The 27,053-nt window shown below is 41.2% G+C and overlaps 1 protein-coding gene across 1 annotated transcript in view; it reads left to right on the top strand.

Annotated features, from left to right (window-relative positions):
* Window positions 1-27,053, top strand: part of sox6 (SRY-box transcription factor 6) — a 94,739-nt gene that overhangs the window by 25,194 nt on the left and 42,492 nt on the right. The window contains exons 5-7 of the mRNA XM_033983214.2: window positions 7,515-7,755; window positions 9,739-9,949; window positions 22,097-22,186. Of these exons, the coding sequence (XP_033839105.1) occupies window positions 7,515-7,755; window positions 9,739-9,949; window positions 22,097-22,186 (542 nt within the window). The remainder of the gene's footprint in view (window positions 1-7,514; window positions 7,756-9,738; window positions 9,950-22,096; window positions 22,187-27,053) is intronic.

Here is a 27,053-nt window from a genome sequence, read left to right as displayed (position 1 = left end):
TTCACTCTTCCATGATGCAATTCCATAGAGCTTTTCCAGGGAGTGCAACTCTTCACAGGCACACCCATGTGGGAAAGTTTTGATGCATTTTAGAAATGGTTTACAAATGCAAATGGAAGAAAATATTTTAGTGAGGGGGCATGTGTGAGGCAGAAGTTTGGCTGAGGGAAAAACATAAGAACAATAATGCAGAATAGTACATGTTTGTGTAGACACAGACAGGTTCAGATGACGCACTTGAGTCTGATGTGGCGGCGTAACGCCAGTACAAGCCTCAGATAGTGTGGGCTCTTATTCATTGTTATGGTTGTCTTCTGTAATTAGGGTTATGAGTGGGTGTGTGCAAATGGCACATTAACAGGCAGCATGTATATTATTGCGTTAATAGGATTGAGCGTGTTTACATCAACAGTTAGTTTTACACAAGGGCAAAGGGGCGACTGGAATGAATAGAAGCAGCAGCTATTTGTTATACTCAATTCCTTATACTCAACATTTAAATTCTAAACAGTGTAACTGGTTGCATAAAGTTATTTTGCAAAATACCAAGACACTTTAATGCTGTACAAAATATGTTTTGCTTCACTGTGGTCTATGTGGAGTAAGCTGCGATGTTGTGACTATTGTTTGCAAATGTACCAGTCCCAGTTTGCTGTGAAAGAGACATCTGCTCCAGTCCAGATAGTGACTCCAGCAACAAAGTCGAGAGAGTTTGAATCCGCACCAAGTCCAGCAATGATCTCTATCCTTTTATCAAATATTTGTGTAGCCTTCACTCTCTATTTACCCCCATTTTAGGTTTGCTGGCATAGCACAAATTCATTTTTGTAGTGTTGAGTGGCAAGTTCTTTTGTCATTTCCCCTCTGTTATAGAGTGTATTGTTCTGGGACACATAGAGTAAGGTTTTTAGGATTTTGACATCAAGTATGAAACCATATTTGTTTTTGATTGATTTAGTGATTGAAAAGGGAAGGGTGGGCACACATGTCCCAGGACAAAGAGTGTCTTTGTGTGGAGGGGCCCCAGTTGAAATGGAGGAGTAGTTTGAGATTACCAGATTATTTCCTCGCAGCCCTGTGAGTGAAGCGAGGCGAGCCGCAGCCCTGCGCCGTGCTGAGCTGAGGCTGAGCTGAGGCTGAGCTGAGGCTGAGCATAATGAGTGCGGTGGCAGAGAACCACAACAGAGCCGGGCCAGAGGCGGCCTGGGAACCAGAGGCCCATGGCCCGCAGCCAAGCACACACACAAGTCCTGCCACACACTTGTGGCTTTTTAAGAAAGCAATTTAGTTAATGATTTCATTTTGAAGCACTGTCATTGTGTGTGTGTCTTCTGACTGAACTGGTAAACGGTTTAAAGCAGGAAGTCTCTCAGTAAATGATGTTTGTAAACACATCTCCCACTGAACAGGCCCCAGAAACTATAAGAGGCAACCGAGCAGAGCGAGGCAACTGTCGCTAGCACCGGCCCTTAATATGTTGTGGTGAGTCTAACAGCTTTAGGTGCTGTAGGTCCATGTGGGTCCCTGTGGGTCCATGTGGGTCCCTGTGGGTGTGGGTGACTGCAGAGTCAGAGCACAGTACCACTGTATTGTGGTCAGACACATAGCTCCTGCAGACACACTGCTTTTTGTGTTTTAGTCAGCGTCTAATCCACTACAGTGGCCGCTTCCCCCAAGTGAAAATACTGCACATTTTTCTGTTCAACCATGTCTGTCAACCCTCTGATTTTATTAGGACTATGTTTCACATTCATTTACCCGGCTTCTCAGTGCGGGCCTGTGAATGAAACCATCTTAGCATTGCTAAAACAGCAGCTTGTACATGTCTGCTCTGAACCAAATTTTGGGGCAATTACTCAGATCAGTGGCCTGGGCTCAGGGCCTGCTCCTTAGATCTCGTTTTTCACCAGTCTCTTTTTTTGTATCAGCTGTCAATCACATTTGGTAACTTTTAACCACCTCCAAACACACTCATTTGGGCTCTCACTTTTGCTCTTCTCGCTCTTGTCCAACCTGTCAGAACGACACACACTGTTGACCATGCTTTCTATTCACCACTGCTAAATTAATTGGTTTCACTGCTTTAAATCAGCAATCAATGTCAGTTTCCCACTATAATAAGCCTTAATCATAAATCTTTGAGGTGTGGCTTGCCTGACCCCTATTTATCCTGGCTTGGATAGATGGCCTCATCTGGGTGGAGCAAATGAACTACCCCTGTTTTGATTTTCCAATTGACATGTCACATGAAACACTGCGATAGCGCCCCCTCTCCTCAGTCCCATCCCAGCCCCTCACAGCCCAAAAATACTCAAGAAGCCAAAGACAAAGGGAGTTGGCAAAATCCAGTCGTCACAAAGGAGAGAGACAGATTTGCGTCCATTCAATGCAATTCATTTATTCAAAAGGGCCCGATAAGAATAAGGCTGGAAAAATACTATAGAACAAGGGACTGGTCAGACTGAAGCTAATGAGATGTTGTGCTCCCAGCGTCTTGAATTGAAAAACGTTTTAATTATAATAATGTTGAAGGTAATTTCCTCATTTCCCCCTCGCCAAATATATCATTTTTTAACCAGAATGAATGGTAACAAAGCTACTATTCTTTTTGTAGACTTTACAAACGTGTGGTTTTGGGGAGCTGGTCATGTGAGCCCCTGCAGCTGAGTAAGAAAAGAGGCAGGTAGTGGTGGTGCAGAAAGTGCCACTGTTGTGTCCAAACCAGCAGCGGTTCTACCAACGCCAGTGCCAGCTATGACCTCATCATGGCAAGACTTGAGACGCCTTTGGAGTCTTTACCACAATGTACAGTACCATAATTCTCTACTTACATTTGGCTTTCTGTCCTCTGCCATCATCTGCAACATATTATTAATTACAACCTTAAACATTAATTCAAATTTAAGTTCATTGTCTTGGATAATAATCTGGGATGCACTGTCCAAAACCATAAATCTAAATCTTGGCTCGTTCTTCTTCTGATGACTGAGATAACTACTTGCAAAAAAAATATTGTAATGAATGGCAAAACGACTCGATGTGAAAAGTGCTTTGTTTACTCTTTGACATAAGGGGCCCCTCTATATTTCATGTGTCACCGCAGCCTTTCTCTGCTTTAACAATGTCTGATTGTTTCTCCGAAAACTCCAGGTTCCATGAACAGGAGTTTTCTGGTTTACTATGTTCTTGCCAAATTCTGATCTCTGTTTTCCTTCTGGTGCTCACAAAGGGCTCATAACTTACTGTCAACCACGAGGCAAGTCACAAAGCCGCACTGTAGCTCGAGAAAGACGCTCGTGTTAGGTGATGACTTGAGTCGGGAGGTTCAGATAAATGTGGCAAAAGTGAAATAAGCAGACAGCGAACTTTCAGTGTGTGCTCCTGTAGTTTTACTGTTACAATGACTTGGTAAATACTCGGTAAATTTCATTGAATACGACCTGCCTCTTGGGTTAATGTTTACAGATATAGTTTTGCATTTCTTTTCTCACACAGTCCTCTACATTTATCCAGGTTTGGGGCTGGGTTTTTGTCATTACAGAAGAGTATACACAGCAGCATCATTTCCTAGTGTGAGCTTGAATGTGACATGTGAAAGCTTGTACCTAGAGATGGGACAATAAACACTAATATTGTTTATGGTGATAAAAAGGGTCGACCATAATCGCTGGTGGGACGTTTTATAATCATGATAATCGCAAACAAAGGAAATTGACATTGTATCACCAAACTGTGCAGAACAAACTTACTTATCCATTAAATATGGACCCTACTCATAATATTAACATTACAATTATTCATAACCAGAGCATTTTTAAACTATCAGCTACTTTAATAATTCTCGGTAATCGTAATTATTTTGGCCATGATAATCGTGCCACCAAACGTCAGTGTTGTCCCATGCCTCCTTGCCCCTGACGTGTCGAGCCCTGAGATGCAGTACGGCAGAGCAGGACAGGCGTCTGTGGGAGCCCCCTGAGCTGCAGCCTGGGACACTTCCACCTGGAGGCGCCGTGCTGTGCTCTGCTCCAGACACTGTTGAGCAGCTGCACCACTGTTTAAAGTAACACACAAGGCACTTCCTCCAGTAGCATATTATTGCAAATAATTTACCCGCCAAAGTAATTATGACTGCTCTGCTCAGTATGTAAAGTGTACACTTCAGGTGGCTTGCTTAATTTGCTCTGGGCGGCTAGCCTTCGAGTGTGGGCTTTAGCTGCGGTAACTGTGGCACTTTCTAATAGAAAAGGCATCAGGAGAGGGTGTGAAGTGACGATGGAGTGCTTGTGTAATTGAGTTGACTTTTTGCAGGGGAAGGTCAACAATAATGGAGGAACAATTTAAACAAATTCATTTAGACAAGTCTCCTGTGACTGGGCTGTGGGCTGGCTAGTCGAAAAGTCTGTATTTTCACAACCATTTCTGATATTTTAGTATCATTATCTGCAATTATACTCTGTCAGCTGAGGTCTCCTTTTTCTCTTCATGAAACATAATGGAAATTGATATGTAAAAAAGGTTTTCTTTGCGTTCATAAGCATTTGTGCACAGTGGATGCATCTGAGCAGAAAAAGTGCGCCATGCGCTGCAGTTATTAAGAGTTGATTATGTATCCAGAAAGCTGGCTGCGGCACAGCGTGGCACAATCACAATAGAGGGTGATAATTTAATTGTGCTAAACGGTGGATTCGTGTCAGTGCTGCTCCAGCTGGGAGCTGTCAGGTCGTAATATCTCATTATGGCAGGTGAGGAACCCAGAGGAAGCCTGCCCTGGCACCTGTTAGAACAGGACCTACCCCGGAGGACTTTCTCACACGACTGTGCACTACCTCCCCCACCACCTTTCACTTTCATTTAGACATGTTCAGAATCACGTCTGTGCTCATTGTTTTATGACTCTGACTAAGGAGTGGCACAAAACATCAAACACTTTTTACTAATGTCATATTGTATGCACACATTTAAATGATTGTTTATTGTGTAAAACTATTTAGCATCTGACCCTCATAAATACATTTCAATCCAGGTAATCCCAGAATCTGCTTTAAAGTATATGATTATTGGCTTGTTTTATGTTCTTGACTCCATAAATACTGAAACGTTATGGGGGGAGTGTGTTTGAAAGCTCCTGCAGCACTATTCTGATGAAAGAGAACAGGTGCCAGATCCTTTGAGAGCTTTTAATAGTGACAATTACCGCAGACACCCTCAAGTTCAGTCACACACAAACTGCTCAGACAGACAGCGGACATAAACATTGCATGAAGACTTTCTCAAAGACATAGTGAATTATTTTCCGTACATTTTTGATGAAAGTAATTATGCCATGACCGGTATAGATTGGATGATTGCAAACAGGGTGGGCTGGCAGGGGATCACCGGTGTGGGGTTACCCATCACCATTGTCTATAAAAGGTAAACAGCTTAACAGAGCAGATAGTGTGGGTGACAGGCAGTTGGACCCTTTTATGATGAAAGAGGAAACGGGATAGCTCAGGACACATGGCTGAGCGTCATAAGACCTCGAGATGAGCAGCACACAACACCCCTCTAATGCCCAGCCAATTAAACAGAGGTTGTTTTGCGCCATGATGAAACATTATCGCCGGGAACAATTCATGACTCAAAGCATTCCTGGCCATATGAGTCCATGACTAGAGAACTTAGTCTTAAGCCTGTGTATGTCTGTAATATTGTGAGATATATTTAGCACAGGCCTCATTTTGATGTGAACTGCACGTCGACTGAGTGTTTCGCTGAAAGCAGACAGGAAGCCAGTGATTCATGTCCTTATTGATTACCTTGGTTTGTTAGCTGTCTATTGTTATTGTGTAATCAAGCATGAAGGAGGCATCACCTGGGATTTATAAGCTACTTTTCTCTGTCTGTCAAGAGGCTTTTCATTTATTGTAGGTGGCTGCATGTACCATTATTAAACAGATGTAAAGATTTAGAGGAATTTTTATTTTTCTTGCTTTTGTCTCCGTGTTAGACTCATGTATGCAAAAACACAGACATCTGATTTGAGCATAAAACGATTAGCAGATTTTGGCTGCCACATCGCCCCTTTCCCTTTCACATGTCATGAATAGTTTGGTATGGGCCCGGTCAGGGGTGGGGGCGGGCGCACTCTTTAGCTGCCTGAGCGCAGCCCTCCGAGCGCTACTAATAAATTATTAACTCCTGCTGACAAATACTGTTATGGAGACTGCTGCAGATCTGTTGCATTCTTTAACAAGATTGCTGTAGACACATGTTACAAGAGGATCGTCCTCTCTCCTATTCTCTCACTCACGCCTCAGCAGTTTGACTGATGGCTGGAGACCATAGTAAAAGTGCCTAAGAGACTGAATATTTAAACGGTAAAATAATACCACTTGACTTACGGTGTAGTACAGAAGCAGTGCTTTGTTTCACTCACACACTCCATTGAGAACAGTGTGTCTGCTGCACTTTGAGCTGAAACGTTTTGGAGACATTAATAAAAGAATGAACTCTATATACCACAGGAAACACAGACGTTATTAAAACTGGATACGTCGCTGTGACTTTTTAAAGTTTATTTGTGTTCAATATGAGTTCATTCTTATTGAATATATTATGTAACTTTTTGAAAAGCACAAATGCATGCACCAGCGACCTGTTCAGGTCTGTTTAAACAGCTGTTGACACACAGGAGATGAACTTGGATCATTGTTCACTCACTGTGCTGCAGTGCCTGTTCATTCACACTGTGCTTTATATTTGGGCAGAACATATTATTTTTCAAAAAGTGAATCATTATAATTCTGAGAAGCCATTACAGACGAGTCGTCTGAGGTATTTACTGGACTTATTTTCAATCTGTGATTCACTGAAGACTGTAGAGAGTAGACGTGTATTGGTTGTTTTGCTGCATGAAATAAAAAGTCAACATGTCCTGAAACTAAACCAGACAAGCCTTAAGGAGGGACGCTCTCACTCATCCTGAAGTGGAGTAAAGAAAAAGGCCACTGTTAACCAATCATTACATTTTCACTATGTTTTGTCTTGTTTACAACTAAAGCTGAGCCCTATTCTTAACCTGCAGCCCAGAATGAGTGTACTATACAAGAATATAAACCAGTATGCTTTGGATCCTTTCCAATCTTTTTCTCATAATTGGTAAGGCCATGTTATCCTTTTCTTTAATTAAATACCAAATGAATAATTCAATCTACAACCACAACACTTCTAATTTCATTCATTGCGGCACACTGCAAGAATGACGCGTCATTAATTGTGAGAAAAGTGATTTTCATAGTACAAATTCCTCACCAAAATAATTTCAATGGTGAAGTAAAAACTTAATAATAAAAAACTAACACCTGATATGTCAAACCTTCACTGTAATATTCATGAAAGTCTGACTTGCAAATGTTGTCCTGGTGTCACTTTTCATTTTAAAGTGTGATTTGTTGGTCTGTCAGTCTGTTCAATACCAGTTAGTTATGCATTTAAGCAATTATTAAAACTATTGAAATGTTTCTTTCCAGCCGAGTCATGTCTTCCAAAGCAGCCACGTCTCCTTTTGCTTCGGTGGTGGACGGAGAAGACCCCATGAACCAGGAGCACTTGTCCTGGGAGAAAGACGATAGTGCTGAGGCCCACTGCACTCCACAGCTGCCCCTGCACAATCTCCTCCATGGAAAAGGCCACCCTGAAGAGGTGCAGCCCCTCAGCAGTGTGCCGCCGGAGAGCGACTGGGACAGCCTGTTGTCCGCACAGCAGCGGATGGTAGGAACATCTCTATTCTTCACATTTTACAGATACTTTAATAATACAGGCGTTTACATTTACATTACTGTTTGTTTATGGATCACAAATAGTAAAATATGTCCAAGGAACAATAATAAAAAAATACCGCACACATTTGTTAAAATGGTGTAAAAGTATAGTACAAAATAGAAAATGATAGTCTATGATGATTTGTCCTGTGGTTGTTCCAGCCCCCTCTCAGCAGGGGCTCATTGTTACTTCCATGTCCAAAAATGAGTTTATCACAGGCTCCAGCTCCATAGTCCCTTAATGCTGTGAAACCTCAGGGATTCGGGGATTGCCCATTTGCAGCTCTGCCAAAACTAAACCATTAGCTATTATTAGGTTAAACTGGGGACCTCTCACTGTTTCCCAAATGTTTAAATCCCTTTTCTCTGCTTTGAGTAAAGCCTTGTTGCTTCTGAAATATTGTGGCCAAAAGACATGTTTTGTTTTCTTCTGGGGCACATATAGACACATTGTACATGGAAAGTGAGGACTTCTTTGATATAAGCCTGTGTTCAGGAGGAGCTTAGGCACTTGTGTGCTGTAGATAGAAGAGGCAGGTGGTTGTCTGTGACAGACGGCTCTATGGAAAAGAGACCCAGAGGGCCTCTGAAGTAACGCTGCAGTTGGCTCCTACGATCCTCTGCATCTGAACATAGCAGCACAATCACACACATCCACATCATTAGGTCCAGGACAAAGGGCTGTCATGAGGTCGAGGGAGGAGGCGTCTGCACAGGCGTCATCACTTAAACACGTTTTCTTTAGTCCAACACTTTAATACTATGCAGTAGACATCCATTCCCTTAAACTACTCTACATACACAAAGTTAAATTAATCTATAATAAAGGTTGAAAGACACATTGTCTGACAGATGAGTGAGTGGATACAGACCTCAGGAGGACCTGACATGTTGCCGGCTTTGCATCTGTGTGGGCTGTGTCCTGACCCAGAGCCAGCTGATTAACCCGCTGTCGCTGCACCCTCGAGCACCCTCCACTTTGTCTGCCACGCACCCTAATCAGTAACCCTGGCGCCGAGGCCGGGGCAGTGGGCCGTTCTGTTCTGCCACTCTGGCACATGAGCGAGACCACCGTACACCTCTGAGCTCACTGTGGCTGCAAAACCTGCACTGACAATGTCTGCACATTTAGAGGATCCTTACATTCCTTTAGGACATTATCTGTCTCCTCATGGAAAAATACATTTGTTGTTTGTACAAATGCTTTTTTGCCATGTTTTTTTTCTTTTTTCTCGTTTATAAGGATGTGTCCTGTTTATTCACTTGGTCTGGTGCTGATGTAGTGAAATGTAATGAGTGTGCTCCTGTGTGCGAGGTATCCTTCAAACTCTCCACCTTTCTTGTCCTTTTCCCCCTCATATCTTTGTTTGTGCACAGAGAGCACTTATCCAGTCAGCCAGAGACAGGGCCTTTAGTTAAATACTAAACCATACACAGGTGGGACTGAAAAACAACAACAGCCCGAGACAGGACACAGATTTATGATGGCTCAAGGCACTCAGCTGAGAATAGCTTTCTAGTAGAAAATGAACAAATTACACAGCAGTCACCGTAACACAAATGCACACTCAAAAGCAATTTAAGAAATTACAGTTGGGAGGTTTTTCTGTGTGATCTCGACACATGAAAAGTAAAGCCGGAGCACATTATGGATATGCCCTATGAAAATGTACCTCATCATTTCATCTCCATTTTTCACGTGTCATATCTCATTTACCAGTGCAGCGAGTTCTGTTGAAGATACTGTTTGAAAGCCGCAGAGAAGTCAAATCACTCTGAGCTGCAAAAACCTAGCAATCACCGTGTTTCAATAGTGGACTGTCAAAAAGCTCAATGGTGCTTTGATGGAGCGCGGGAACACACTTATCATTTAATAAAACCTTCATCCCTTGTTGCCATCACCCCTTCTCCCAACATTTGTTTGTCTTTACAGGAATCTGACAGCAATAAAGTATGTTCCCTGTACTCCTTCCGGAACAATTCCACTTCCCCGCACAAGCCGGAGGAGGGGGCCCGGGAGCGAGGCGACCTGCTGAGTGGATCGGCCTTTGGCACTCCGGAGCGGCGCAAAGGAAGCCTGGCCGACGTCGTGGATACGCTGAAGCAGAAGAAACTGGAGGAGATGACAAAGACAGAGCAAGACGGTATGCCTCTGCTGTAGCTCTGTGTGCGTGTGTGTGTGCGTGTGTGTGTGTGTGTGTGTGTGTGTGTGCTGCAGGTACATCATTACACAGCGTTTACAACTCTGGAAAAATGGAAAGACAACTGCAATAAAATAGGAGAATCTGGTATCTTTTTGGTGCAATAAAACAAAAAACTTTGGCTGCAGAAAATTATTGTATAAAACTATTGCACTTAAAAGTATTAAGTTGATGGAAATAAAATGATTAGAATATAAAAATTAAAAAAAAATATATATAAGGCTTTCTTTTCTTATAAGGTCAAGGTTTTCTCAAGAAGTATCGAAATTATTTTATACTCGACTACTCATTTACTACGATTTTCTTTTTCACTCACAACTTTTATTTTGGAATGTTTAAAGGGATACTCTACATTTTGTTTTATTTAGGAATAAATTGCAGCGATCTCTTATATTTTCCAGAGCTGTGTAATAATTCCTATTTTCTTAAGTTTCATAGTGTCTCTTGTGGCAGGTCTGTTGTTTTTTTCTGCAGCTGACAAAAGCACGCATTGGGATTTCTGACGTGTTTCCAGTGTTTGTTTTGACCCTTTTCCAGTGTGACAAATCCTATGGAGCAGAGTACAGCAGCAGAAATGTGGTCTGCCCTCGTGCCAAGGCAAACTCTACCACTGTAAAAATTATAAAAGTTAATGCCAGGAAAATTGCCCCTTTATGATTCCACTGAATACTTATCGCACCGAAGCTACCTAAAGTCAGAAAACTATCAAATATATTTTCCCCCGATTCTTCCCGTGGACGTTGATGTTTTTATATATTGCCATATTCATACTTTCCCCTGGTTGACTCTTCCTCCCACAGCCTGCAGTTTATCAAGAGTATGGCAGAAAAACAAATATTTGAAAGCGCTGCTGAAACACATCTCCCTTCTTAATTAGGGCTGCAGTAATATAACTACATCCAATCAAATGTTAAAGCCTCTCGGGAATGCATGTGTCTCATTTAGTGTCTGGGGAGCTCTTTGCTTAAGCACTTCATCAGATGAATAAATTAGACCACTGTTAGCCTAAAATAATTTCCCTCTTCTTTTGTAAGTGTTTGTTGGCTGATCTTTGTATCAGTCTCTAACCAAGTATTTAACCAGACACTAAGATCATTAAGGTGCTGAAACACTGCAGGGATTTGCTCAAAGTCAGAAGTTTTCAGTATATAATTTGAGTACTTTAAAAATGACCAAAACAAAAATATTTTTGGTGGTGGTTTTAACATTTACTTTTTAAAAAATGTACAAGCCCATCTGCTGTTACTACTCGTTTATAAGATTATAACATTTCTCAGTGTAGAAATAACTTCAGCTCGTTTATATTTTGTTGTTTTTTATTATAGTGTGGTATTCTTTTATAGAGTATTGTTTAAACATTATTTCATAACAAGCTAATCATATTTTTGGTGAAGTGTTAAAGAGTGAGTCTTTAAACCTTTATAAACGCTGCTTACACTACGGTGAGGTTGCTTTCTTTGGTCTCCATGTTTCTCCACATTCTTGCGGTGTGTTTCTGATGAGCTGAATTTTCAGACAGAATTGTCAGAGCTCTGTGTAGTGATGGCGGCTGTTATGGTAATGAGCCCCAGCTGGTGAAGGCTGGTTGTTGCAGTAATTTAAATGGTCAAGTGCAGCTTGTAATCCAGGGCCGTATGCTAGCACAGTGAGGAGAGGCTGCTTTAGAGTGCCATACAGCTGTTTTAATCTCCTGTTAATAATAGAGCCTGGGTCTGTCTCATGTACGCCGCATCATCACCACCAAAATAAACTCCCTTGTTGGAGGAAATTAGTTTCTGAGCAGGGAGCACGACACAAGACAAGAGGCTCACAAAGTTCAGCAGGCTGTCCCCAAAGCCTCAAACTGAGAGATGCTCTCTGTACGAGGGCACTTTAGGAAGCCTCTGTGGTGATGATCAGTGATCACTCTAAAAAGAATTGGCAAGGCCTAAAAAGTCAAAGGAGGTTCCCAGAACCTCTGGGAACTTACAATAGTGTGTGATTGTTTGTGTAATCCCCTGTGCTTGGAAAATGAAAAGAACAGGATTAACTTATTAAAGATCATAGAAGAAGGAAGAGGAGCCATTTGTTGTCTTAATGATGTTGCTAATGTAGCACAAGCAACAGATGAGCTAAATATACCGCTTATCTAAGCATGACAACTGTTGTGTCTAATTCTGCTGCCTAGTCGGGATCACTTGGGTCCTCGGAGACTCCTCACCATCTGCTGCCTTTCTTTTCTGGGTTTTCTTGTCTGGTCAAGAAAGTTCATTGTCCCCACTAACTCAGAATAAAAGTGCTGACCTAAAGAGAGTGGGAGCAAATGGTTCGTGTTACACTTTCATGCAGTACATTGCTCTTATATGGTGCGTGGGTGTCCACTTAAGTAAAACAAACCTTGGAGCAGTTGTGTAATATAGTATAATATTTAGGGATCTGATACGGGTATCACATGTCGGCGCCAATACAGAAACCTTTTCTGGATCAGGTTTCATCTCCTAGTTTGACGCATTGATGGATGAACTTAGACTGTAGTAATTCTGTAGTTAGTTAAGGGACAAATAACAAATAACAGCTACATGACACATTTGTCTTATTTTATTTTTGTTTAAAGGATATAAATGCTGTTATTAGTCTCCGCAGTGTAATAAAAGGTGCTAATAATAAATGTATGAATTATTAATTGGCTCTATCCCAATTCCTCTAATGATCATTTTACATTATACCTTTTTACAATAGCTGGACATTAACTTAATTGCGCATTGTCCAACTATTGAATATTATCCTTTACCCTGTGCTTTTCCTTCTACCTCTCTGCTCCTTTCTGGTCCTTAAAGTGCTTGAAGTGCTTGTGACTGTGCTAATGAATGAAAATGTCCTCCCCAGCAGTGAGCAAACGCATTTAGCTGAATAGTCACCTTTGCTGTAAAAGCTCTATTAGACCCAGTTGCCAGCAGGGCTAACGATTGTGCCCCATGTTTATTTACTAGGTATTGTAAATGTATTATTTATGGATAAGTCTCCCGACAGTCGTTGTCAAGAATTAAAAATGTCAGTATGAAGTATCAGGGGAAAAAAGAAATACATCCACCATTATAAAAACTCAAGGTGACCTTGATTTAAATCACATGCAATTAGAACAATTTTATATAATGCACTCAAGTAGTAATCAATACTATGCAAGTGGACAGCAGTAGTATGTGTTTAGTCTTTATGGTCGTCCCCAAAACAAGGACGGGGCTTGGCTATTGTAAAAATCACTGTAAAATAAAAAAATATATGCAGTTATATGACTTGAAAAAAGGCTAAAGAAACAGGAGCAGCAGAGTAAAATGAATCCACAGTAGCCCACTCCAGAGCTGGACCAGAAGCACTTGGCTCACATGTATTTACTGTTGCCTGTGGCTTTATTACCGCTATCTATTTGTGAGTGTAATCCGCTGCTGGAGGTGTGCATTATCACTGTGTAATGACTGAGCGCTAGGTTGAGTATGGAGCACTGATCAGCATTGTGTTTGTAGCCCTGGGTCATTATCCTCCATTACAACGGGCCGTGTAATGAGATTCAGGGCTGGCCGAGGGCTTTGGGAGGGGAAAAGATCAGCTCTAAGCCTGTGCTCTGACGGGCTCTGCTGAACTCTTGACTCTGTGGCACTGCTCCTGCTGACTCCACACAGAGACTCGCACACACACTGCAGGGGATCCTCTCCAACAAAAGAACATTACAACAAATACTGGATATAGGATCAGGGATATGTCTATTATGCACATAATTACTATTTTATATAAAAAAGAAAAATAATCTTAAATCTCTCATCTTTATTCTTTACCTCCTGTTTTTTTTCTGGTCTACCTCTTTTACTGTGTCTTTCATCCCAGCTGACGCGTCATCTGTCTCAACCATTTCCACCTAATTAACGTGATTCTTTGTTCCAGTGATCATAGCGTTGGCCTCTAATTCAATGCAGCAAGGCCTGTAAATGTAAATAATGTTCTGCTCTGATATCTCTATTCTTATGCGCGCACGTGAAGAGAGGCCACACTCACTTGTTTTAATGACCAACACGTATGTTCTTACTGCAGATGAGATGTGCTTGTGTTATTGCGCACACGTGTGTTCATACGGCGCTCCGGCTCCACTGGGGGTCCTCTGCTGTTTGAATGCGCCGTCTTGGCCTGTGGTGCTCTGGCCCAGCAGAGCAGCGCGCTGGTCTGTCACTTTTGTTTGAATAGGTAATGTAGGTCTGTTCAGGCTGAGCAGACATGAGCTGGAATCGCTTGTTAGGACACATGATCAAAAGACCCTCTGCTCTTTGCCAATCAACTCTCTTGTCACCCCGTGAAGCAGACGTTAAGATTTTGGGCTGTATGCAGTGGGCAGCCTGCCAGCCCACATGTGAACTTCTACAAAAGATGGACAGACGTTTACATTTGTCTCTTTGAGAGTCTTCTGACCTTTGTTTGTTTCTCTCTGTCCTCTTCTGTTGTACATGTGTGTGGCAACATAAACATTTTCTCTTGGCCTGTCACTTCCTGGGGCAGTGCTGCTCGAGTGCCAGTCTCACAGGCCAAGCCTGGGTGTGTATCTGTTTTAAATGGTGTGTGAGGGCCCAGTCCTCTGCTAAATTATGTATTTACTATTTGATTCCAAATGGATCCTCAAATAAGTCAGGCACATCTCCAGAGAAGTGGCAGTGCAGGTTTCCTGTTACACTATCTGAGATATAGATTTTGTTGCCCTCATTCTGCTGTCTTCGTCATTCAGATGACAAAACAAACAGCTGCTTCTTCAATGTGCCATTCTTTGCATTCAAGATCACCTTCCCCACTTCTCATATTCCGATTAGTCAACAGTAGCAACTGCTGTGGAGCATTCCAGGGGCCATCTTCCTGGGTTTCAGCTGTTGAGCTGGTCCCCCTGCACCCATGCAGCACAAAACTCCCATTGTGATCCTGACTTAGTGGCTGCACAGGAACCCCTTGATAGGAGGAAACGGGTGTCTCTGGGAGACAAATCACAGCCAGGGCTGCACAGAGCCTTGTTTGTCCTCACACTTGCTCACCCAAACACACACACACACACACACAATGGCCATAGGTAAATATCTGCTATAGTTCAGATACAACGTCCCAACTATTATTTCCACACTAAAGCGTAGAGTAGAATTAAACATCTCATGCATTGATTTAAACACTTGCACAAATAAACAAGTCTGTTTTTTTATTATTAAAAAACATGCAACAAAACCTGTTGTTCAAGGAGTTGATATTAGTCGTACAAGTGTAAGCTACGTGAGGTTATCAGGCTTTCCCGCTGTGTATATGTCTGTGGGAGAATGCCTGAATTAGATTTACATGACAGACTTGTGTGCCAGCTCAGTATCACTGTCCTCTCAGTGGCATTCAGCACGGAGCATTCTCCACACATATCTTGACAAAAGAGCTGGTGTCATCTGACCGAGGATCAAAATAGTGCAAATGTAACTCACACCCTGGGCACAGCCAGCCCCTGTGGCCTGCTAATGATTTCAGCGCACATTGCAGGCTTGTTCTGTAAGTCAGAGGTACGTCAGCCATCCAGCGCCTGTATCCGCAATGAAACAAGCAAACAAGACAACTAGCAGATGAGACACTTAATCATATTTGCATTGTTTTCTTAACAGCGAGCATGAATGTGGTACACAAACTGTGATGAGCCGCCTCTTGAACAAAGAGACTATTTAATCAGGACGATTAAACAGATGTTCCACCCTCGCGGCGCACTGTCTTTCTCCTTGTTCAATAACATTACATGTGCCAGAGGATGGGATGGGAATGTCAGCTGAAACGAATAGAAATTTGTTTTATTGCTCTGTGAGCCTTATTGCCAATGATGATAATTATTTGATGAATGCCATCTCCCTTTGGTTATTCCCTCTTTGTCATTTTGTAGACTGTGCAGGTCAGAGTTTAATTTGTCTGAAAATCCTGCCATTGAAACGTCTTTAATATGATTTACTCCGATTGTTATAAGATGTCATGTTTTTAAAATGATATTTATTTTGATTTTTAAATACACTTGTATTTTTATTGTTTAGATTAATTTAATGGTCACAACATCATTCTCCTGTAAGAAAAAAGTTACAGTATATTTAAGTTTAGGATTAAATAAAGTTGCAGCTTGTTTTAACCAAAAAGTTCAGTGCGGAGCTGAATGCATCCACGCGGTTCATATTAGTCTTTTTGTCCTTGTGGAGTCAGGCACCCATTAATTTACTAAATCTCACTGAACAGCCATGATCGCAGTGCATTTTCTTTCACATATCTATTAATTTTACATAGTTGGATAAATGTGAATGTTTCCCTGCATTGATTAGCCGCCAAGTTTACAGCTGACAGTTAAATTGCAGGGTACCCCCCATAAAACCCTTCGATGCAAGGTACCCAGTAATTTAATTTTTGTGAGAAATTATTATAATTTATTACAGTATGTGGACTCTAATTATTATCAGAATCAAATTATTATATCTAGTATGCAAGTTCTTCTCCTGTTACTGATTCATCAACAGTCTCAATGCAAACACTGTACATTTGACATCATTTCTTTAGATATTATGTGTAAAATATGATGCTTATATGAATAATTCCTTGCACATTGTTTGGATTTTTGCGAGACACAGTGCAGTAGCTACACATGTACAGGGGATGAAAAGTTCATATTGCTATCCAAGCATTTAATGGTGGTAGTTCTTAAAAGTGACCTTGTGGGGTGGAGAGAGGAGCAGCACAGCAGCTCCTTCCAGCTGCACACATGGCATCCATCGGGGGCACAATCACGCACAGTCCCAACACCTCGGGCTCGGACATATGTTGAGTTTTATTTCATTCTTCTGACATTAATCCTATTCACCAGCTGTTCTGCCAGCTGCCACTCTCCGGCTTAAGGGGAGATTGCAGTTTTGGGGGCTCTGAGTGCTGTTTTATCTCACTCCTCATCTTCTCACCAAGTTTGGATGAGATTCTTGGCTTCTCCAATTATATTTTCAGATTTCATGAGCTGTTTATTGTCCACCTTTAGGATACATTTCTACATGTGATTGTGAATTATTTTCTCTAAAATGACATGCAGATAATTGGAGTATGCAACAAAAACATAATATGTATTTCTTATGTATATTAATATTATTTTCTGTAGTATGGTGATTGGTCCGGTGCAGCTGTCACACACGACCTGTCTCTTATGCCCCTTAACTTTTCCTCCTCTCTTAAGTGAGCATTTGCTAAGAATCACATCAATGGAAGCTGCTTAACCCTCAGTCATTTAATAGCATTTCTGTAGGATTAGCCTGGACATGGCCCCAGCCTGTACAGTTATGATTATTGACATATCGGGTCTGACATATTTCACATTTATGTGCATTGTCTGGAAGCATACTCAAGTGTTCCCAATGTCATTCCTTCTGAAGTACGAGCAGGCACTGTGCGAGCAGGGGCCACAATGAATTGATCATTGCTCACTGCTCACTTTAATAATTCAAGCCTGATTGCCACAGAGTGCCGCAGTAAAATGGATTGGGAGAGGTCACATGGTGCTCAGCTCAGGAGGTGAGGCCTCTTGGGGATGCTTAATTCATATATGCTTGATAGACACGTGTCCTATTTAAAGAGGTCAGGCTGCTGTGTGGGACTGTGGCTTCTGTGAGTGGCCAGGTCACCGCTGGAGGATTAACACACTGATCAGAGGAAAGGTAACGCAAAAAGTCACGTGTTTAACAATCTTTAGTAAGATAAATTATTTAAATATTCACAGTATTTATGGTAGTTAAAACCTGGGGCCTGTTTTTGATTTGAACTTTTTGAACAGCAAACAAACGACATTATCTGAATTTCTTTTGTATATTCAGTGTCCCGGAGTATAATAATAGCAGCTGTTTACACCAGGATGGTCTGAAGGTGTCTAAGTGAGATGTTCAGCAAGTGGAATAATGAATAGGTGTCAGTTAAAGAAAGCCCACCTCCACGAGCAGGTGCTCCTTCTCTATACAGTGACATGTCTTAAGGAGATGGACCTTTTTATGTATGCATGCCATCACTCCTGATTAAACCTAGTCTGGGGTTATTTTACTGCTCCAAAAGTCTTCTGGAAATGGTAAAGGTTATTAAAATTGTTGACAAGGAGGAAAGGTAATTGCCTGAAAATGAGCGACAACGCACTGTTGTAGCGAGTGTTTTTTCCCCTCAGCTCCCTCTTTAGTGGTTGCATTGTGCGGCATCACCCGGGTGTGTAACCTATTGCGTTCCGATTGCTCCCTTGCAATTAGTGCCCTTTTTGTCCTCACTTCAATAACACCATGATTATGGAGACTTCAGGAGTATTTGCAGCATCCAACAGCTGTTGTCTCAGGAACTACCGGCTGAATGACAAAAACATGTTTTCTTTCTGCATTTCACTTCCCTGACTGCCTCTTGTAATTATTATGTTTTATTTGGTGTGATGATGGGGTCTTGTTTTTAGTGTGTCTGTGATTAAGATATTCAAAGGACTCCTTGGAGTGTGCCACAGTCATTTTCTTTTTTATCGTTCTCGACTTTTGATTTGTTTCCCGTGAAGTGCGGAGTGGATGGGAAATTAGACGTCAGCCTATCATTGTCTGAGTCGGAGTCAGGGAGTTTTAGAGCTGTATGACTAAATTAGACAAATGCACCAAATCTCACTCTGAATGAAGAGAGTTTGAAAAAGACATTTTAGTCACAATTTGGGCCAATGAAATACAGACATTTTTACATCCACATTTACACCGTAATGTTTAGGGAAGAATTGTATTTTAACCATTTCATGTTATTTTAAAAAATCAACAATTATATGTTTTGTTCATGTTTTTTTTTTCCTTTTTCATATAAAGATTTAATGATTTGTTGATCAAATAGCCTGTAGAAATTTCTCTACGGATATTTAATATACGATGTTCCTACTTTATATTTAACCAAATGTTTATGCTCATTGCCATCTAATTATTGATGTCCTGACTGCACATTTCCCCCTTGAGGCTGGAGCTCTGATATACAAGGCTCTGCCAGGGGGAAGACTCCTGGTGTGTTATCCATGACTTATAGCTAATTTGACTCCCTGAGATAGCCCTCTTTTCTCTGCCAATGGCTTTCTACACAACAAACACTCAAACACAAGTATCATCTTTCACCCCAGAGAATAGAGCGCACACACAAAGTCTGAATGTGGCCACAGACAGTTGAAACGTTTTCATTGCTGACAACACAGGGAAATCTAACACCCACTGCTGCATGTCGTAACAAACCATTTTTGTACTGGCACTCTTTTGAAACATGATGACATGTTTGTATCTATCAACACATTTAGTCAATTTTGTTAGACGAGAGATGTAAAATATATGGATTATTTTTCTCCAGAACTTTTAAAAATAAAATATGATCAGTGATAATAATGATACTTTATAGCCATTTAGAACAATATTTATGTTAAGAATGATATTTCCACAGTTTTTTTCTGTATAAATTGCATGTATTTTAGTTTGAGTTTTCTTCAATAATAATTTTTAAAAAGCTGATGTAACATCAACACACACGCACACACACATCTGTATTGTAATAACACAGAATAAAACATGGTATGTTGTGTTGTCAGTGCAGCTTGTTGACTGTAACCTGCCTGAGCTGTGGTTTACAGAACATGATCCTCTGGCAGCGCTGACGACCAGGTGCTGAAAGCACTGTTTATGTCATACACTGAGACAGAGACATTCCTTTGTACAGATTTATGAGGATCATTAGCTTTGTTTTTAATACAGAGAAAAAGTGTACTCTAATCTGAAGCTGATCTTGGCTCGAGGTGTATCCCTTCATCCTCCTTCAGCCACATCAATCGCACCATCCCTGCACAGGAAGACTGTACACCTGATTACAGAGCCGATTGCAGATAAACACTTTCATTTTGGCAGTAATAACTTGGAGTGCTCACTTTTCACCATCTTTTGATGACTCAAAGAAAAGAAACTAGTTTGAGGGCATTTTTCAGCTTTGAGCCCCAGTGCAGGAAATGTCACAATGAGACGCCGCGTCGGGCTAAGCCGTCCACACTCCATGTCCCTCTGGATAGGAGCATATCTTGGACGCTCTCTCCTCCAGTAGTTTTGTCTTGTATGTTGCTATCTGCACTGGCTGCAGAGCAGAGGGGCCGTGCCAGGCGAGGGTCCATAGGGACCGTTGGAATCACTGGGGCTGGAGGAAGTTGGTCCTGGTCCAGTGGGGCGATCTGGGCTTGGTGACAAGCCAAGCTGTCTACTGCAGGGACGCTGGGAAAATGTAAATAAGAGCCTGATAAGGGCTATTGTTTTCATTCCATTCTCATCCCAGCTGAATGGCCGACTCCCAGCCACAGAGCATTTTATCTCCAGAGGGGAGGCAAAGAAATGTGAACAAGGAGGCTCAAGGAGATTTAGGGGCCCCCAATGAAAAATAAAAATAAACTCATTTGGTTATTCTACTATTTCATTCTTCGGGATGACCTCGGCTAATCACATAAGAGCAGAAACTTTCATTGGACAGAAGTTTTAAGCATTGAGCACAACTTAGTTTCATTTTTAAGTCTCTTTTTTCTGACCCGTTTCTTATGTATTACACAGTACACATACATTTCTTTTGTGTTCAAAACCATTTTTGGTTGTGCTTTGTCCAGCAGCTCCAACAGTGGAAGGTGCGAGTTATTTCATGGAGTAATCTAGGTCATTATTCACCTCTCCCAGGTGGACGGCAGGGAGGACAGCGCTGCATTCCAGCTGTAGTGTGTGCCGGTGAGGACTTGGCAGTTCGTGTCTGGCCCGTGCAGGGATGGAGAAGTGAGGGAGCTGGAGCACAGGGGGAGGACTGGAGGAGAATGGAAGCTGGCACCACATTATCTCCAAATGTTGGTGCATTCCTTAATGATCAAGTGCCGGAGGAGCATCTGTGTTGAAACTGTGTTTGAGACGGAGCATATGTGTCCTTATTAACATATGCTGTCTATGTTTCTTTAATTCCCCTTTATGCCTCTGTAAATAGGCCTTTTTCAGGGTTTGAAGGGAAAACAACTATGTCTGCTTGCATTATGATTCAAAGGGATGTTGCTGTCCGGGGAGAGGATACAACCTCCACCCGGGGCAGAGGGAAGCTAAACTGTGCTATGCTCCCTTGGACATAACCCTTTTGAAGAATCTTGTGCCACGTAGGGAGTTAACACACACAAACAACGCGCTGCCTTTTCTCTCCCTTCTCTTTGGGTCAAGGGGACAAACTGTGAGATGGGAATTGGAAAGTCAATAAAGCAGAAGCAATGTTATAATGACCCTGGACTCTAGATGTCCTGTCGACCCCCATCACTTTGGAGGAAGAGGACAATCAAACAAAATGGTCACTGCTTGATGTATCTGAAAGCCGTCCCTAAAACAGGCCACATCAGCTCCGAAGTGGTCTTACCCCCAGTTTATCAAGAGAGAGTTTTTTGGGTTTTTTTGAACATTCACAGTATTTTTCATTTTATAAAACAAAATCTAAATCAGTACACTGATCACTAAACGCATGTATGGAAAGCATGATGAGTATTCTCTTTTCTCAAACTCTGTGCTCATTTCACGGTGCAGTGGCTGGAGCAGGGTGTCTGTGTCTGGATGGGAACAGGCTGACCCCTCCTGCTCTGGGATGGTGGAGGTCTGGGTCAGCGAGCCCACTGTGTTCTTTATCAGCTGCCCAAGCGACAGCGTGGCAGATTACAGCCATTCCTCCTCTGATTCATTGTCTGCTGAACAAATGTTAATTGTTTTCATCATTGGCAACTATGTGAATGTTCGGACATACCAAGTCTCACTCCTTAATGTGTATCTCTGCCCTTACATTATCCCACAATGCCTCACTCCACCCACTGCTTATCTCAGCTGTCAGAATGACTCTCATTTTATGTTTGCTGTGCAATGTCCTGTCATCACAAATATTTTATTTAATCACCTCTTTGACCTAAGTCCTTTCATTCAAATGAAAATATTAAAAATGTCAAACGTCAAAAAAGAAATAAAAAGCAGTTTGGTTGTAAGCTGTTGAATTTCATCAATATTTTGTGTTTTTCAGAGTCTACATGCATGGAGAAGCTTCTTTCTAAAGACTGGAAGGAAAAAATGGAACGACTCAACACAAGCGAGCTTCTGGCAGAAGTCAAAGGTAGGAAACAATAATTACACTAAATATGTGGCTTTAAAGGGATTTTTCAGCATGTTGACAAGTACTGTCTAGTACTAAATCATCTCAGACACTGATTTGCAGTTCAAAGAAAAAGCCTATGGCCTTGTGTTCTCATCTTTTGTTTGAATGTGGATAGTTCTTAGTTTACACTTTCTCTGGAGCTCTGTTGGACAGTGATTTTTGTTGTTACTTTCGTTGGCAGTGAGGCTGGACTCTCCTGTCGGGGCAGTGTGTACATGTCGTTTTGGTAATTGTTCAGTCCAAATTGTGTTTGACCTGAACAGAGCTGAACCAAAGGAAAAGAGTGTCTGACAGGAAACGCCTTATGCTGCGTATTAAGTAAAGCCCAACAGCACTCCCTCAGAATGTGTTTTAGTCAGGCTGAAGGTGGGCCGCGGGTGGGCAGGGCTCCTCGGACCTCAGCACCGACTGTTACTGAGAACATCCATGTTTATACAGCCCAGCACAATACCAGCTGTCTGATAACACTGGCACTCAGGCCCTCTCCCTGTTGTACTGTTCATCAGATAACACCAGTCTGTTTTTATATCTTAATCACCAAATACCACAATTCTCCAAAGTAAAAGGATTACATGCAAAATTATTTCTGACTTGTGCCAACTTCAGTTTTGAAGAGAAGCACTCGCTCAACATTTTATTGACGTATTTCTTTTGTGGCTGTTACACTGTGTTCACTTGTGTAAAGACAAAATAATATTGTCTTTGCTTTGAAGTTTTTCATCTGACGTGATCAAAATGTGTTAAATTTTAATTGTATGAAAACATATGGTTAATAATATTATTTTTATGAAGTATATCATGTCGTTTACTAAATAGTATTGATTGTAGCTGCCCACAGTCTGTGCCAGATCAAAGTGCAGTAGGTGAAATGTTTAAAATGATTTGGCCTTTTGAAAGCCACACTGTTAAATTAGAGGCAGGCTATTTCTAGTGTTTGATAAATAGGAATGGGAAGGTTACTTGGTCTGTAAACAGGTAGGGAGTCTGATAATACACTGTGGCCAGTGTGTGTTATGGAGACAGCCAATACACCACCGTTCCCGATATATAAATGTATCTCCTATCACAGTGGCACCCTCAGATTTTTAATTAGCATGCCATTTCATATGACTGTAGATATTTCAAAGGGCTGCTTTGTGCTCCCCCTTACAAATGTCTCTCTCTCTGCGTTTGATGTCTGCCTGATGTAAATGTGGGCAATTAAAAAGAAGCCCAGGGTCGGAGATGAACAAGGTCTGCCTAATTAAAACACAAACAAAGGTACCAAGCAAAAAGCACCTCATGATTAAGATCTAAAGTGTTATGATGAATGCAAGGCTCCATTTATTGTTAGGTTCAAATTGGCACAAAAGGCTAACATTCCACTATCTCCAAACCAAAGAAAGACGACAAGCTGTCATAAAAGCTATATTACAGTAATCCCACATTGTAAAGTAAATCTATCTTTTTGCATTTTTCAAGCTCTTGGTAGTTGTGGTTTAACAGATGATGGGATTTGGTTGGCACAGGATGGATTATATGTATTAATATTATTTTATGGGTCTTAAAGCACAAAAAGGCCCTAAACAATAGAAATGACAGGTTTGACCCGAGGCTTAAACCATAAAAAGAAAAAAACATTCTTTTACTGCAGTTGTGTTGGAACCTGCCCTGAACGCTGCAGCGGTGAACATGTTCAAAGAATAAACAAACAAAAGAATACAATAGTATCGTCAACATCAGATTTTTAGAGCTTGTCCTACCTTTACCTTTACGATTTTTACTAGTATACATGTTTTTAAGGGTGCGAAATAGAAACTTCAACTTTTTTTGACTAAAAGTAAAGCTTAAGTAACAGACGGAGCGGTGCGAGTTTTGCGGGGTGGTGTTGTTTACGGTTGATGATTTCAGATCCCGCACTGAGCCTTTCGTACAGCATAAGAAAGGGCTTAGCATCAGCCGGGCCAGCAGAGTTTGAGAAGGAGCATTAGTGACGGATTTCTTTTCACCAGTCGATTCAGAGGTAACTGTTTGTTTTCATACCTGATCTTAGCTGTCAATCTGCAGGCATGATGTGGGGGAGATGAAATCTCCTGAACAAAACCACAGCGCAGTGAGGCAGGCTGTTGGACGGGCTCCAAACCACAGAGACTTTGAGATAATAGGAGGAAGGAGGAGCAGTAGACAGCCCAAAGAGCGCTGGAAAGAAATATTAGATGTGTGTATTTAGACTTGACCATTTATAATAATATACCCGGCACTGCAGCAGACATTACACAGTTTAACACTTTTTGTAGGGCACATATCATCTTACTGTGAATGCCCTGTATGTATGTAAACACGCATTGTGTCACATACTGTATACTGTTCATATGAAGATAAGGTTTGTTTATGCTGCTCTCTGCGTACAGGGCTTAAGTCTCATACTCCGCAGATCTGTTTGAGTTTCCCTGCTGAGTGCCAGTTCCCCGGCCCGCTGTTGGGGGCCACGGCGGGTGAAAATGCACAAGCATTTACTTAAACTGAAGGAAAATATGTTGTTTCTAAATCAGAACACAAGCTGTATTCATTCTAATGGAAAAAAAGAAAAAGCTTAACATTGTACATTGGCATTGAAAAGGCAGTTTGAATTCTGAAGCGCAGAAATCGGGGCTGTGGAGTGTCACAATCGATTAGAGGCTGGAGACTACATGACAGTGTTGAAGGCACACACACAGCTCTGTCGTGGGCAGATAAGTGCAAGCCCTTTAGGAGGACCGTACAGCAGAGGGCAGCGGCTCAGGCCTGATTTGATGCTAGCTCTACCTGTGCTGGCTTAAGCTCCTGCAGCAAGAACTCATCTGAAGACACAATAGTTCACTTTAACAACACCCCCATTCTCAAGTGGGACATCACAGTAAATAATCTAATTATGTCCTCACGAAACGGCCCAACGTACATTTTTGCACCACGAAATAAGCCTGTATTTTTCCATCTCTACATCTGAATATTATTCTATATAATATTTACCAAAACACACAAAGCATGTACTCACAACTGGCACAAAACAGCATCTGTCCTGTTGCAGCCGTCCAAAATGCCACAGTTTGCATTTTCTCCATAACACTTCAGTCAACTGTTTGCCCTGTGCACTCAGGTGAAATATGAGCCACAGTAAATCATTATTCCTCAGGCCACATTTGCCAGATGAATGTATGAGAGTGTTGGACTGTGTGTTTTCTCCTCTAATGAATTGAGGAATTTAGCTTGTGGCAATAGAGGTAAAAAGGAAGTGCTGTTCTCCTGTGTGAGCCCAAGTCTAAGGGTAAAGATCTGCATTTTATGTGTCTTTGAATCTACATCACGGCTTCACTATACAGCAAATGGTCATTTACTAGAACTTCAGTTTGACCGTAAAGTACTAGTTTTTCTTTAATTCTTTTAATTTTTTCATAGAAATTTACAGTTTACTATTGAGTTTTCTGTGAGATTGCTGGAGTTTTTAGAAATGGTTCGAGCACAGTGCCTTTTCTTCTGATCCATATAACATTATACAGTTTCAATCTTGATTAAGACTAAGTCATTTCTAACCATCAATTTATGTTCAGAAAATTAATCATCTTTTTTTAATAAGACAAAATAAAATAAAAACATATTTGTTGGATGAAACATTTCCCTTTTTGTCCTATGTCCCAGCCCTCTGTCTGATGCTAAAAAGTGACCATTTGGAAATCTTCATTTGTTACTCGGTTTAATTCTTTTGTGTCAGTTTTGAAGGAGCCTGTGGTGTAACAAAGGAAATATAAATGTAAAAAACACTGTTGATCTTTGCTCAGATCTCATGAGGATAACCTTGTAGGCATCTCGAGTTATATAAAGGTGTTATTAAAATACTTGCCCTTGTAGGTCGAGCGTAGGTTTTTCCTCTGTATTTGGAATACAGAGCTAACTGCAAAAAATGTCAGGCATTGTGAGCTTTATAAAGTCTTCAAGACATCGTTTTGACACAGGCCAAGGAAAAGAACTTCCAGCTTTAATTATTGACTGAATGTTTTAAAACCAATAAAGGAATGAACTATGAAAAGAATAGACAAGATCCACATTAAAACCCAAGTTTAATTGTATGCTTTTCTGAATGATTTTATTTTTCCTTCGTCTACTGTCGACTACTTTTGAGTGCTTTGTGAGTGTGGGCCTTGAAAAGTCTATACGCTTTTCTGAGTTGAGGGCAGAGGGGTCAGACTCTATTATAAAATACAACAAAAGATGAATCATTACTTTTTCAAAAACATTGTTTGCATAAAATAGTTTGATGTGACACTTGCACGCAGAGCAATTAAGACGTGCTAAGATGTCTGGCTCTTTGTACGGCTTTGTACATTCACAGAAAGGTGTAAGCAGTGTTGTTAGGCTTTCCTTTTTTCTGTAGTTTTACAGCAGCAATTCATTTTTTTATCTTTATCTTTGCTTAAGTACCTGTCCAGTGTCATGGATAGACATTAAAGTCTTGCATCTCCCACATTATCATAATTAAAGTGAAGAGTGAATCTTCCGCCATCATCAAAATATTAGACTATCTCCATTTGGCATGAACAGCACAACTACACTAGATGAGACGCTCCTTTATTAAGAGCTCCTCCATATGCCAATCATAAAAGTCTGAAACCCATTTAGACCAAAATGATATTCCCTGGCTATAAGTGTCTTCATGCAGTAAAATATGTTGATGAATGCATGAAAAACCAAATTTACTAATAAGATCACATATGTAGTGGATTGCGGCAGGAGGTTCCTAAAAGTAAATTAAATGGAGCCTATTCTCGGGTCCTGACAGGTATTCCATAACAAGGTAATAGGTTTCAGGGCA

Source organism: Periophthalmus magnuspinnatus, chromosome 3, assembly GCF_009829125.3.
Source record: "Periophthalmus magnuspinnatus isolate fPerMag1 chromosome 3, fPerMag1.2.pri, whole genome shotgun sequence".
Lineage (NCBI taxonomy): Eukaryota > Metazoa > Chordata > Actinopteri > Gobiiformes > Gobiidae > Periophthalmus > Periophthalmus magnuspinnatus.
This window is presented reverse-complemented; position numbering and strand designations above follow the sequence as displayed.